This window comes from Elephas maximus, chromosome 12 (genome assembly GCF_024166365.1).
Source record: "Elephas maximus indicus isolate mEleMax1 chromosome 12, mEleMax1 primary haplotype, whole genome shotgun sequence".
NCBI classification, from domain to species: domain Eukaryota; kingdom Metazoa; phylum Chordata; class Mammalia; order Proboscidea; family Elephantidae; genus Elephas; species Elephas maximus.
In genome coordinates, this window is record NC_064830.1 from 12,554,880 (window position 1) to 12,568,076 (window position 13,197).

The following is a 13,197-nucleotide window of genomic DNA, read 5'->3' on the forward strand; positions in this document are numbered from 1 at the left end:
TAAGCCCCAGGGGTGGTTTTATTTGGGGTCTGTGTGTCCCTGGGTGGTGCAAATGGTTAAGGGCTCAACTGCTAACTGGATGGTTGGCAGTTCGAGTCCACCTAGAGAAGCCTCAGAAGAAAGGCCTAAAAGATCACAGCCTTAAAAACCCTACGGAGCACATTTCTACTCTGACACACATGGGGTCTCCACGAGGCAGAATCAACTCAACCACAACTGGTTTTGCTTGATTATCTGCCTCTCATGGGAGACCAAAGGGAGGGAGGGAGAAAGAGAAGGCCTAAACTTCTGGCCTCGTCTCTTCATGTGTCCTAACTGATTCCAGGCAAAGAACTACAGTCTCTTGAATCTGGAGAAGGGGCCTGAGAGGGTATCTGGGCTAACCCCTAAATTTACAGACAAGGAAGTCTAGGATCAGAGGGAGCTATTATTTAAATTACTTCAGTTTTCTTCCATGTTTGTGTATTGGAAGGTATTGTTTCATTTTTTACAACTTGGAAGTTCTCCCAAAGAGGTCTCTAGAATCCTCCACTATATGAAGTTCAAAATGTGGAAGTATTTTACCTTTGGGGTGATTAATTCAAAGTGAAAAAAAAAACAAAAAACTGAAGTTAGCTGGGAAAAGGATTTTCCTACTTTCCTTACGTAAATAAAGGCAGAAGTAATACCGGTGAGGTTTCATTCAGTGATACACAACCCAGGCTAAATGTAAAGAACGGTTTTCTTTACCAAAGACTTTAGTTTTAGCAAATAATGTGTGCCTTTAAAATGGCTCTGTTCAACCTCTGGACATTTGAAGAATCTAGGAATTGTCTTCCTGAGACACACATATAGCTGTTATTTCCCTATTTTGTTTGCATTTAGTCATATTTAAAGAAGCTGCAGACTGTTTACCTTGGCATTTTGGTTAAAACCACCCTCTTTATCACACTCCCCAGAGACAATTACCATTAACCTTTTTGTTAATTGTGCTCAAACACGTTAAAAATTGTATTTACTCTGAAAAAATGTTTCCAATTTCTAAATTATTTGCATTTAAACAAAAATAACAGCAATAGTAATAATAATGTAAAACTAAAAATACACTCAGAATCATAAAGTTGCATTTATGTATTAGTAAATGATCTCTTTCATTGTTTTTAGACTGAAAGAAGTAAGCCTCATATTTTACATTATTTTAATGTGAGTTACTTGAGTTCAAAACTATTGCCAAGTGACTTTCATTAAGATGGCACAATCTTATTAACACCATGGTAACTACTCACCTTGTATTGAGTTTTGAAAGTAAAATCTACCAAACATCGCTCTCTCCCACTCAAACATACAGAAACAATAAAACAAACCACCGAAACCACGTTGAAACTGCCCTAAAACTGTAAGAGTGAAATCAATTGTTTCTATTATCTTCTGAAAGGATTTCCTTTGGGAGACTCTCTTGGCTCCATGGGAAGGGAAAATAGCTGCATTTTTTCAGGCAAAATTTCCCCTCATGTTTTCCAAATGGACACAATTTTCTTCCATTTTACCCATCATAGTAGTCAGAGTCAAAAAAAAGTATCATTTTTGTTCTGCTCATCTGAGCGTTTTGTATTTTATAAAAGGATTTTTTTTCCAGCCTTATTGTTATGTCCCCAGATTCTAGGATGTTCTGCTTAACTTGGTAATGATAGTCTGTATGACACGGCACGTATTACTTTTAAGTGTCTCAGCTATAGCACATTGTTTTTATCGTTCTGAAATTGTATTTTTTCTTTGAATTTTTAGCTCCCACACATAAAATTTAAGGTATTAATTAATTCTTTTTTTTTTTTATTCCTACAGTGTTTTCACAAATGGAAGATTATTTATTCCACCTGCAAAAATTATTATACCCAAATTCAGTCTGTCAGATTGGAATAGCGTGCTGGCCTTGATTGGAGAAAAAGTCTTCCCTCTAGGAGGCGTTCGAAAGTAAGGAGACTCTGTACCCGACAGGAGAACCAAAGGCCATAGCAGTTTGTTTTTGTACTTTTTATGGGGAAATTTTCTGCCTGGACCAGCGAGGTCTAAAGTGATTCATTCATTGTAAACTCTGCTTCCCAACTTTTCCTTTACTAAATTATTTTAATTCTTCAAAGCAGATGATGTTTTCTCAGTCTTTGTACCGTGCTATTTTAAACCAGTTTCATTCATTTATTTATTCACTAAAGTTTATTGAGTATCTGCCACGTGCTGTTGTTGTTGTTAGGTGCCCCCTAGTCAGTTCCGACTTATAGCAACCTTGTGTACAACAGAATGAAACACTGCCCCGTCGTCGTTATGCTTGAGTCCATTGTTGCCGCTACTGTGTCAATCCATCTCGCTGAGAGTCTTCCTCTTTTTCCCTCTACTTTAGCAAGCATGATGTCCTTCTCCAGGGACTGATCCCTCCTGATCACATGTCCAAAGTATGTGAGATGAAGTCTCACTTCTAATGAGCATTTTGGCTGTACTTCTTCCAAGACAGATTTGTTTACCATGTGTCTGTCAGTTTATCTTACTGTGGTGGCTTGTGTTTTGCTGCAATACTGGAAGCTTTGCCACCGATATTTTAAATACCAGCAGGATCACCCGTGGTGGACAGGTTTCAGCAGAGTTTCCAGACTAAGACAGACTAAGACCTGGCAGTCTACTACTTTGAAAAAATTGGCCAGCGAAAACCTTATGAATAGCAGTGGAAGATGGAAGGAATACCACGTGTTAGGTGTGGCGAACAAAACAAGATAAAGCCTTGCTATCAAATGACCTCTATTGGGTGAACCAACAGTTATAGTTTAATAATATACTGTATTGGTACAATCAAGGCCTCTAAGTTTGTCTGGAGAAGTCTCGGGAGGCAACATGAGGGAGCCACTGAGTTGAGACAGATTAGTGGGGGAAATCAATTCCACTGGAGCAAAATATCATGCGCAAAAGAGGCGGTACAGTGTAATGGCTACTAGAATGGGCTTTGGGGTCAGACCTGGGATCAGATCTCACCTCTGTATCTTTGTTACTGCAGGTAAATTCTTAACTTTTTGAGGTCTGTTTCCTCATCTGGAAAATTGGAAATAATTATAGTACCTACCTTGGAGAGTTGCAATAATGCATATAAAGTTCTTAACATAGGGCTTGGTGCATAACGAGCATTTAGTGAGGATATTTGTTATGCCTATGGTAATTGGTAAAGCCTGGAAGAGCACAGCTTCTTGGGGAAAATCTTACATTGTGTAATAATGCACAATTCAGCATTATCATGACGGAAGCAGCTAAGGTTGAGGCTACAATGGCTGTCTGGGACCCAGGTCATGAAGGTCTCACGGGCCATGCAAGGAGCTTGGTCTCTTGCAGCTATTGGATCACATTTGTGTGTAAGAAAGCTCACTGAGGCAGCCAGGGAGGGTGGAGATGCAAGGAGCTTAGTAAGAGGACTGTGATAATAATCTGCCCAGGGATACATACAGTGAATGGGTGAGAGGCTGTGGCCATGGGGGTGGAGAGAGATGCTTAGGAGGCTGAAACGACATGAGAGGAGATGGGGAGAGAGAAATCCACGGGGTTCCTGATGTGAGCAACTGAACCTGTTAAGATTCTTTTCTGAGATGGTGAACATGAGGGAGGAAGCGGGATTGGATGTTGATGATGACTTGAAGAAGTCAAGTATGACATGCCTGTAGGACAGCCAGATCTGGGGCTGTGGATGGAGTTTGAGATTTGAGATCTTTTCTATTCTTTGAATTCTTCTTGGCACCATACTCCGTAGCTATGATATACCTTACCCTTTGCCTGTTTCCGGTCCTGGATCCTAGAAACCCAGTTTGGGTCAGAGTTTAATAACTCTCCTTCCACTCCTCGGATTTCCCGGGAGTAGAGTTTGGAATATAAGAAAAGGAAGACCACGAAATAGAGTGCAAAAGAGCAACCAGAGTGGTCAAAGGTAATCCAGAAGAGAGCACAAACATGGAAATCAGAGCATAAATGGCTTAAAGAGGAAGGATCACAACAAGTGCCACAGATAAGTAAGATGAGAACTAAAACGTGTTCTTTGGACCCACCAGTTATAAACTGACCTTGCCAAGAGCAGTTTCAGATGAAAACCAGATTTCAGTGGGCTGGGACACGAATGAAGGGCGAGAACACGGAGACGGAGAGTAGAGTGAAGTGTGGGCTTTAAAAAGGAGAGAGGAGATATAGAGGAACTACAGAATACTTGCTTGAGGGGGACTCAGGGGCCAATAGTTTATCACTGAATGTGGGTTACATTTGAGCGCATTTATCTCCTGAGGATAAAGCCCTGGTAAAGGGGAAGAGGCTGAAGCACAAGGAGAGAGCAGAATAATTGGAGGACGGCCCTGAACAGTTGGATGAGGTTGTGACCTAGAAGGTGGGTGGAAGGATAAGCTGTGGTAGGAAGGATATGCTGAGGTAGGAAGGATAAGCTGAGGTAGGAAGGATAATCTGTTCCTCTGAGGTGAAGCGTGGACGTGAGGATGAACAGTTTAGAGGTAGGATGGAAAGAAGTTGAGAGAATTAGTGCCTGATACCTCTGTATAAAGGGGAAAAAAGTATCTCCTGAGAAAGGAGAGAGGGGAATGGGAGGGGTTTTAGGGCTGTATGGAATAGTTGAATTGCCAAGTAGGACTGAGGACTCTGCTAGACTGGAGCCCGCAGATTAGTAGTGGGCCAACCTGCAGCACTGTGGTGCTCTCCAACACTCAGCAGCCACAGATAAGAGAGGAGAAGGCAGAGGAATGGATTAGGATGTGGGGTGAGTGCAGTGGAGGACAAGAAGGGAAGAGGGACTCAGTGTGTAAACAAGAGATTTGAAGGGAAGCAGGTGAAGTCAGAGTTGGTGGTGAAAGGAAGTGAAGCCAGAGACTGTTCCCTTGGTCTTAGACTCAAGGGTCTGGTTATGATAGGGGATCAGAGGGAGGGTGTAGTGATAAAGGGAAAGAGAGAGCAAGAAGGCTAAGACTTATCATGGGAGAGATTAATATATCAGAGTTGGTAACACATATGAGGGATAAGAGAGGTATATGGGACAAGGTCAAGGTATTGCTGTGGGAGTGAGCTGAGAAAATGTAGGAAGGACAAGGAACTTTAAAGTTGAAGAGTAAAGAAATATGATATGATGCTGAGTGTTAAAGGAATCATCTTTATGGACAGTGATGGTTTCCTGAATGATGGTGGAAGAGCAAATGTTTAATCTTATTTGGCTTTTTTGTCAATTAAGTCTCTCTTGTGGGTAGATTAAAACATAACTGTCGATTTACAGTCAGCAGTTGCGATACCAACAATTATAGTTGATGTATCCACTTGTGAGTGGACATTAACTGTTGGGGCATTTAGTGCAATGGAGTAACAACCTAGTAAGGGTGGTGAATAACTAGGGTAGACTTAAATGTTCTAGGAATTTAGATAATTGCATAAAAATCAGTATTGTAAATGTACAATTGATTCCAGCATAATAAATATTACTGTATTATTCTTACAGAAACAGAAAACTGTGTGGAGTAGATAGACTTGTGTGTATTTTTGAAAGAATCCAGAAACAGTAGTGGAATTAATCATAGGTTTCACACGTAGAATGGTAGTGGTGAAAGTAAGAAAATCTTCATACAGGAGAAGCAAGGAAACAGAATATTTAGAAGGAAAATAGGACATTAGATCAATAAACTTATTTCTTTTTTTTCCCCTGAAACTTAAATTCGTTCTTTATGGTTGAGTTTAAAAAAAGCACAGAGTTTGGAAATAAAAGCAATGCTTAGAAAGCACAAATCCCAAACTTGAAAGAATTAAATAATAAGTCCAAAACAGATTAAAAAAAAATCAATGTACATGTTACTTTTGAACAGAACCTATAGCTAATATTCAACATCCATTTGAGAAGTCATTTGTATTTATCTTTCCTTAATCATTCCTTAGATAAGGTTAATATGATTCAGCCGAGGTTACTGTTATACCTCCTTCTTGTGTCAGTCAGAAACCTAGCCAATTAAAATTACTTTATTTATTGGATAGTTCTTGACTTTAGATATAATTTGTGTGTGTACAGATATGTATACATATATGTACACACACACACATATATAATATGGAGAAATCTTTAAGTAAAATTGTGTGTGTGCCTCTGTGTGATTATTGCAGGTCTTGGTATTAAAAATGTGCCTTGAATAAACATTTGTTGAGGGTTGACTATGTGAGAGGCACAGTGCTAAGTATTAGAGATACAGCACTGAGCAAAACAGGCAAGGCTCTTACCCTTGTTGAGCTTACGGTCTAGAGAGAGGACAGATTTCAAATGAGTAATTACAGTAAAGGGTAGTGCTTTCTATGAGAGGGGAACAGACAGACAGTGTTATAACCCAGTCTAGGAATACCTCCCAGACGAAGAGGTATATGACCTAAGAACTACAGAATGAGAAAAAGCCAGAGGTAGGGCTGGGACTAGGATGAGGCCAATGAGGTTCTTGAATCACAGCATTGAAAGCTAATGTCTCCTTAAATTTTGCACCCTAGGCATCTAGCTTGCCTTACCCTACTCCTGGCCCTGGTTGGGGAAAGTGAGAATTTTAAGAGAAATGCCTTCAAGTGAGAGCCACAAGACACATTCCAAGAGATGAAAGAAGTTTAGCATGGCTGGAGGAAATTGAGGTTGAGAGAAGGTAAATTGACCAAGGTTCCACAATCCTGAATTCTTTCCTTGTTACCTGCTGGAAGGAAAGAGTGATGAGCTTATCCTTAGAGTTTCTTTAAGTCTCTAAAATACAATTATTTTCAGTCTCAATTTTCAATTCAATCAGTATTTGTTGAGTATGTCCTATATACCTAACACTTTCCTAGGAGCTGTGTGGTGATGAAAAAACCATCAATCAACCAAACAAAAAAATCTGGAAGAACTTACTTCATAACATTCATATATCCATACACCCTTACCATTGTTCCACGGCTAGACAAATCCCCTAAGAGAACCAGTTAAATTATAACCTGAGGCAATGTCCAGTCCTCTGCTAGTGTGATTAGTGAGGACTTTCATGTCTGTGGAAGTTCTCAGCAGTGGTAGAAGGAGAAGGCTTTATGGAGGAGGTGGGATCTGACTTGAATTCTGTAGAATTGGGTAGTGGAAATTAAGGGAATCGTTCTTGGGGATAGGGACTGTATGGACATCAAACATCCTGGCAGTAGGAATGAATATGCTGTGGAAGGGTCTTGTGTGAAGCAGGTCCTGGCTGTATTGAAAAATAGTGGAGGTAAGCTTGGATTGACATGGTTGAAACAGGTTATAGAAGGCCATAAATGTCTAGGTATACAAACATTTTGTTTTCAGAGGTAATTCTGAATGTCAAGATGACACAGACATGCATGCGTACATGCACACAACAAATGCACATGCATTTTCTTTGGCACTTTCCTGCCTTCAAGACAGGAACTTCCCATCCTTCGTTTTCCTTATACTGCTCCGCACCAATAAGACTACTCTTTTTTTATATTGTATGTAAAACTCTTCTTTATAAGCCAGCATGGCTGTTTTCAACATCAATATCCGTAATTTAGGTGGCAGTCATACTTAGAATGGGCAGTGGTGAAAGGTGAACTGGATTTTGCCTCTCTTGACTAGCTTGACTATGGAAGAGAATGGCACTTACCCCAAAGACAGCAAATGGCCTGAGAGAGGCGAAGAAGGCTATTGCCATGACAGCAGACTTGCCACCACAGTTAGTGACATCTGTTTGACTAAAATTGATGTCACTTATCTGAGCACCTACATGTACTGTTCATCTTGCCTAATTCAGTAAGCAGCCAAAGCTTCGCCTCTGTAAGAGATACAATGCACATGATGAATATGTTGGGTGGTCGCCTAACTTTCCCCATCCCTAAATAGAGGTCATTTCTGATGTTTCATGACATATTTATCATTTCTTTATTTACCCATTCAACAAATATTTGTCAAGAGCCTTCTGTGTTCCTATCTAAGCACTAGGGTTGTAGTGGTGAACACAGCAGGCAGTGTTCCTGTCCTCGTAGAACAGACATTCTGGTGGGATGGACAGACAGTAAAGAGTAGATCCATGACAACATGCCAGGTAGTGATGGGTAAACTAAACAAACAAACAAACAAACAAACAAACAAACAACCAAAGCCCACCCCCCAAAAACAAAAACAAAAAACCTGTTGCTGTTAAGCCAATTCCAACACGTAGTAACCCTATAGGACAGAGTAGAACTGTTCCCTAGGGTTTCCAAGGAGCGACTGGTGGATTTGAGCTGCCAACCTTTTGGTTAGCAGCTGACCTCTTAATCACTGTGACACCAGGGCTCCAGTGATGGGTACCACGTAGTAAATTACTGCGAAGAGAGATAGAGCAGGGTAGGAGTGGAGAGTGACAAACTAGGGTAGGTAAGTGTAGGGCTATTTTAGAAAAGCTGGTCAGGAAACCCTTCTCTGAGGAGGAGGCATTTAAGAGCACATCTGAATGACAGGAAGAAGGGAAATGTACAGTGACCTGGGGAAGACCATTCCAATCAGCAGGAACCACGGTTTTCCAAAGATTCTTAGATGGGAAACAGCTCAGTGTGCTTAAATGTTTAAAGAATAGCCAGATGGCCACTGATGATGGAGGCAGAGAGTGGTAACGGTTTGCATAGAAGAGAGAGTGAAGGGGAAGATCAGAAAAGCTTTGCAACCATGGGAAGGAGTTGAGATTTTAATTTGAGAGTGATATAAAACCATTGGAGGGTCCTGAGGGAGGGGTTACCATGACCTTGGTAATGGGCTGTGTGCGTAGGGTGTCAGAGTAGAAGTAGGGAGACTTGTTTGTAGGCCATTGTAGGAAACCCAGGTGAGAGACCATGATGGCGTGGCTGGTCCTAGGTGGTCAGATTTTGTATATATTTGAAAGACTTACATGATGGAACTTACTGATAAACTGCAAGTGGAGTATGAAAGAAAGCAAGCAAGAGGTCAAGGATGATTCCTAGCCTTTTAGTAAGAGTAATTAGGTGACTGACTGATGGTGCCATTTCCTGATATGGAGAAAGTAGAAGGGGAAGTTCTTGGGGATTCAAGAATTCATTTATAGACATGTCCTGTTTGAAATGCTTATTAGACATCCGAATAGAGATATGACAAGTTGGGTATATGAGTCTGGAGCTCAGGGAAGAGGCCTGGTTGGAGAGATAAAGTAGGGATATATCAGCTTAATGGGCGGTATTTAAAGTCATATAATTAGTTGCAATGGAGACAGTATTAGAGAAGAGGGCTGAAGACTAGTCCTAGTGCATAGTTTCTTAATCCTACCATCCCATTCAACCTTGTTTTACGGTTATTTGTGAACTTGCCATATCTCACCTACAGTATTTTAAACTTATTAAAGCTTGGGGTTAAATTTCTATTTTTTAATGGGAAGCCAGCTGAACTAACCATTGGGACCCATGAACTGTGAGGGGCTTTGTACAACTATGTCCAGATTTTAGGGTGCCCAGGCCAAAACTTGCATATAAAGATTTTGAAACCTCAACTGAAAATCAAATATATCTTTTAAAAGTTATATGTGTTTTCTTTTTTTTTTCAATGTTGTTAAAGATAAAGATTTCAAAATTCCTTTAGGGCAGACTGTACTTTTATTTTGGGAAAACAGCCAAATTGGCTCTTTAATTATTTATAAATGAGAGGATTTAAGAGAGATTTGTAGATATTTACGTACATTTTCTACTATATCCCCAATGGTAAGGTGCGTTAAAAATCATTTAACAGTTGACATTTGGGTAATGCTTTTCCAGTTTACAAAACAATTTTACACATGATTGTTTCATTTAGTCCTCTCATCCTCTGAGATAAGTGCTAACAGAAATGCTTCGTGTTTATCTAGTGTTTTGTAGTGTGTAAACTGCTTTCATTTATATACATTATCTCATTTAATGCTCATATTCCCATCACTCATCTTCATGTAATTCACACTTTGGCAAAAGCTACAGCTCTGTGCATATGACGCACAGGTTCCCATTTTCAAGTCTGTGCACGTGTAATTTTCTTTGTCTCAAAAGTCCGTTATCTCAACCATTGAATTCTTATTTATCCTTCACAGCACTGTTCATCAAAAAAGTAGGCTTTGTCACCATTCCTTGAGGAGAGTGAGGTTAAGGAGAATTTAGAGACAAGTGGCAGGGGAACATGCTTGAGCAATTTGGTCCTCTGAGGGGGTGGGCCCAGCCATGCATCCCACGTGTCACTTATCGGGTTTGCACCTTGGGCAGTTGGTTTTGGCTGGAGCTTGGTTCGGTAGGCACCTTGTGTGTCCTGCATTAAAGCATCTAAGCTTCAATCTTTTGCGTATTTTGTCTTATCACTGAATGAAAAGAACATTTAACTCTTGGAGAGAAAAAAAAAAAAAAACTAACCTCATCTTTACAAGTCTTTTGCTTGAAAGAAAATGTAAAGTTCTTTTGGTGTATGCTAGGACATTCAACTTGAGTCTTTTCAGAGTCCATTTTTTTTTTTTTTCAGTTATATCACTGTTGATTGCTCACTTGTTCCACCTTTCCTCCTTCACCCCCAAGCCATCAGTTCTAGAACTTATCTTTCTTGTTTCTGTTAATGGTCCCATCATTCTCCCAGCCACCCAGGATTAAAACCTCGAGTCATGTTAGACAGTGTGTATGTCACCTCCAGTATCTGTCAGCAGCCAAGTCTTGTAGATTCTGAATTGATATCTGTGTTTTCTCCCATCTGCACAAGAATGTAAACATGCTTTCATGTTCCTTGGTACTTCTCGCCCCACCTCAAACAACCCGTATCATACTGATGTAAGCTAGAAATTGAATTCTCAGTTATTGTGGTTATGCCTTCTTTGATCTTAGGTTTTTTTGTTTTTTAAGACAACACATGTTGTACCTTTATTTCGTATATCTCTTGGGGCATCTCCTGAATTTGCTTTTCCTCTTACTTAACAACTTCATCTAAAAATCTTCAATGTGAGCCTTTATGTGGCAAGTATTCTGAGGCCTTGTAAGTCTGAGAATATATATATATTTTTAACATGCCCTTCCATTTAAATGAAGATTTGGCTAGCTTCAAAGTTCTTTTCTTTCAGGTTTAGAAAATATTACTTCACTTTTTCTTTCCTTTAGTGTGTTGTTGAAACATCTGATGTCATTCTGATTCTTAGTGCTTTGTAAGCTATCTGCCCTTTCTCTGTAGAGGCTTTTAGAATGTTCTTGTTGTTTATGTTCTTATACGGTACACTAACGCATCTCGATGTTAGTTTTTCTGTAGTCTCTCCTTTGAGCTCATTCAATCTGAGGTCTTCCCTTTTCTTTAATTCTGTGGAACTGGTCTTCCTTGAGTTGAAATGGACTTGATGGCAACGGGTTGGTTTGTCCTTCATTATTTCTACACATATACTTCTTCCTTTTCACTTTTATTTTAACTTATTTCTAGGTTCCCTAATATCTGGATGTTGGCACTTCTATTCATCCTGACTTCTAAACTTTTCTTTTATATACTGTATTTCTTTATCCCTTCTCACTTCCTTCAGGGGGAGTTCCTCAATTTCATCTTCCAAACACTAATTTGTATCTGTATCCATTCTACTGTCCATCTCACTGTTGTACCCTTTGGTTCAACTATTCTAGCTTCAAATCAGTATTTCCAGTTGATTCTTGTTATGCTTTCTTGTTCTTGTTTCATATTGATCATATCTCCCCTTATTTTCTTTCATAACATTTTTCATGTTTATGTTAAATTTTTGGTCCCTCTGTTCCAATACTTCTGCTTCCAGTAGACTCTACCAAACAAAGCCTCTCTTCAGAGTTTTACATATCAACCCTGAGCAGCAGTAGCTCTGGGTGGAGACTGTCTCCTTAAGATTGTATTTAGTCAGTCCCACTACTTCCCTCAGTTTCTCACCTGATGAGTGATTCAAGGCTTCTCCACTTCCCTGATTTACTTCTGAGGACACTTGCCCTAGCTGTCTGAGTCTACCAGTCAGGAGCAGACTCTGTTTGCCCCAGGGCAATTGTGGGGAGAAGAATAGTAGTTTTTTCCCATGGAAGCCTTCTGCTCCATGCCACAGCCACCTGCTCCCCACACAGAGCCAGCTCTCCAGTGGCTGCTCACAGTTGCCTCCTGTCTTGATGTTCTCCTTCTATATTTCCTTCAGGGTTGACCTAGGGCAGCAGTCCTCAAAATGTGGCCCTAGGATCAGCAGCAGCAGTATAAGCTAGGAACTTGTTAGAAATGAAAAGCTTGAGTCTTATCTGCCATCTACTGAATCCGAGACTCTGAGGGGAGGGCCCAGCAATAGGAGTTCCAAGAAGCCTTCTAGGTGATTCTGAAACATGCTTAATTTTGAGAATGATTGATTGACAGGAATGGGTAAATTCCGTAGATTCTACCTTTTAATGTCTCCTACATTCATTCTCTTCCTTCCCCTCCTGCAGTTGCTGCTCTGTTTCATTACTTCACTATATACTCTTGCAATAGTTTTCCAGATCCCTTCTTTTGTCTCCATCACATCCCACACAAAAGTTGGCTTACTATTGTTAAAACATGGCTCTTATTCTACTGTTCTATGGAAATCTTCAATCATTCTGACTAAATTAATTATAAATTTCTTACCCTGGAACTCAGGGCTCTTTATAAACTCCTCTCAACCTACGCATTCAAGATCTATGTCTCCATTTCACCCTGTGTGACAGCCAAACCCTCTGTGTTCTGGCTCTTGGCCAAGGCCCCTCCTGCTACACAAAATGGCGTTCATCGCATCTTCACAAGATCAAATCCTACCTACCCTTCAAAGCCCATTGTAAATTCTTGCACCTTTGTGAAGCCTACCATTGAATTTAATCTTTCTCCTCTTGGGACCCTCACCACTCTGCCCTTGTCATATTTATCTTTATAGATTTTTGTATACTTCTTGGCTTTGGGGAAGCAGTGACTTTCTTATTCATATTTTTATGCAATTCAGTATCTACCTCATTGCCTTATTCATAATAGGTATTCAGTAATGAATGAATCGAATCATTTCTTGAATAAATAAACTAGTGAATGAATACTTGCCAATAAAGAGTACTGAATAAAAAGTAGGCTAGTATTAGTCTTCTGGTGCTTATAAAAAGGCACATTATTTGCTAATAAATGCTGGTTTATTTTCCAAATATTGTTATTACAATATAAGCCAATTTGTATTAATTTTAGCTGTT

General features: G+C 39.9%; 1 protein-coding gene across 1 annotated transcript in view; it reads left to right on the forward strand.

The window, feature by feature from the left end:
- The window catches only part of DCDC2C (doublecortin domain containing 2C), a 147,419-nt gene that overhangs the window by 36,297 nt on the left and 97,925 nt on the right, over positions 1-13,197 (forward strand). The window contains exon 4 of the mRNA XM_049902815.1: positions 1,822-1,950. Coding sequence (XP_049758772.1) covers positions 1,822-1,950 — 129 coding nt within the window. The remainder of the gene's footprint in view (positions 1-1,821; positions 1,951-13,197) is intronic.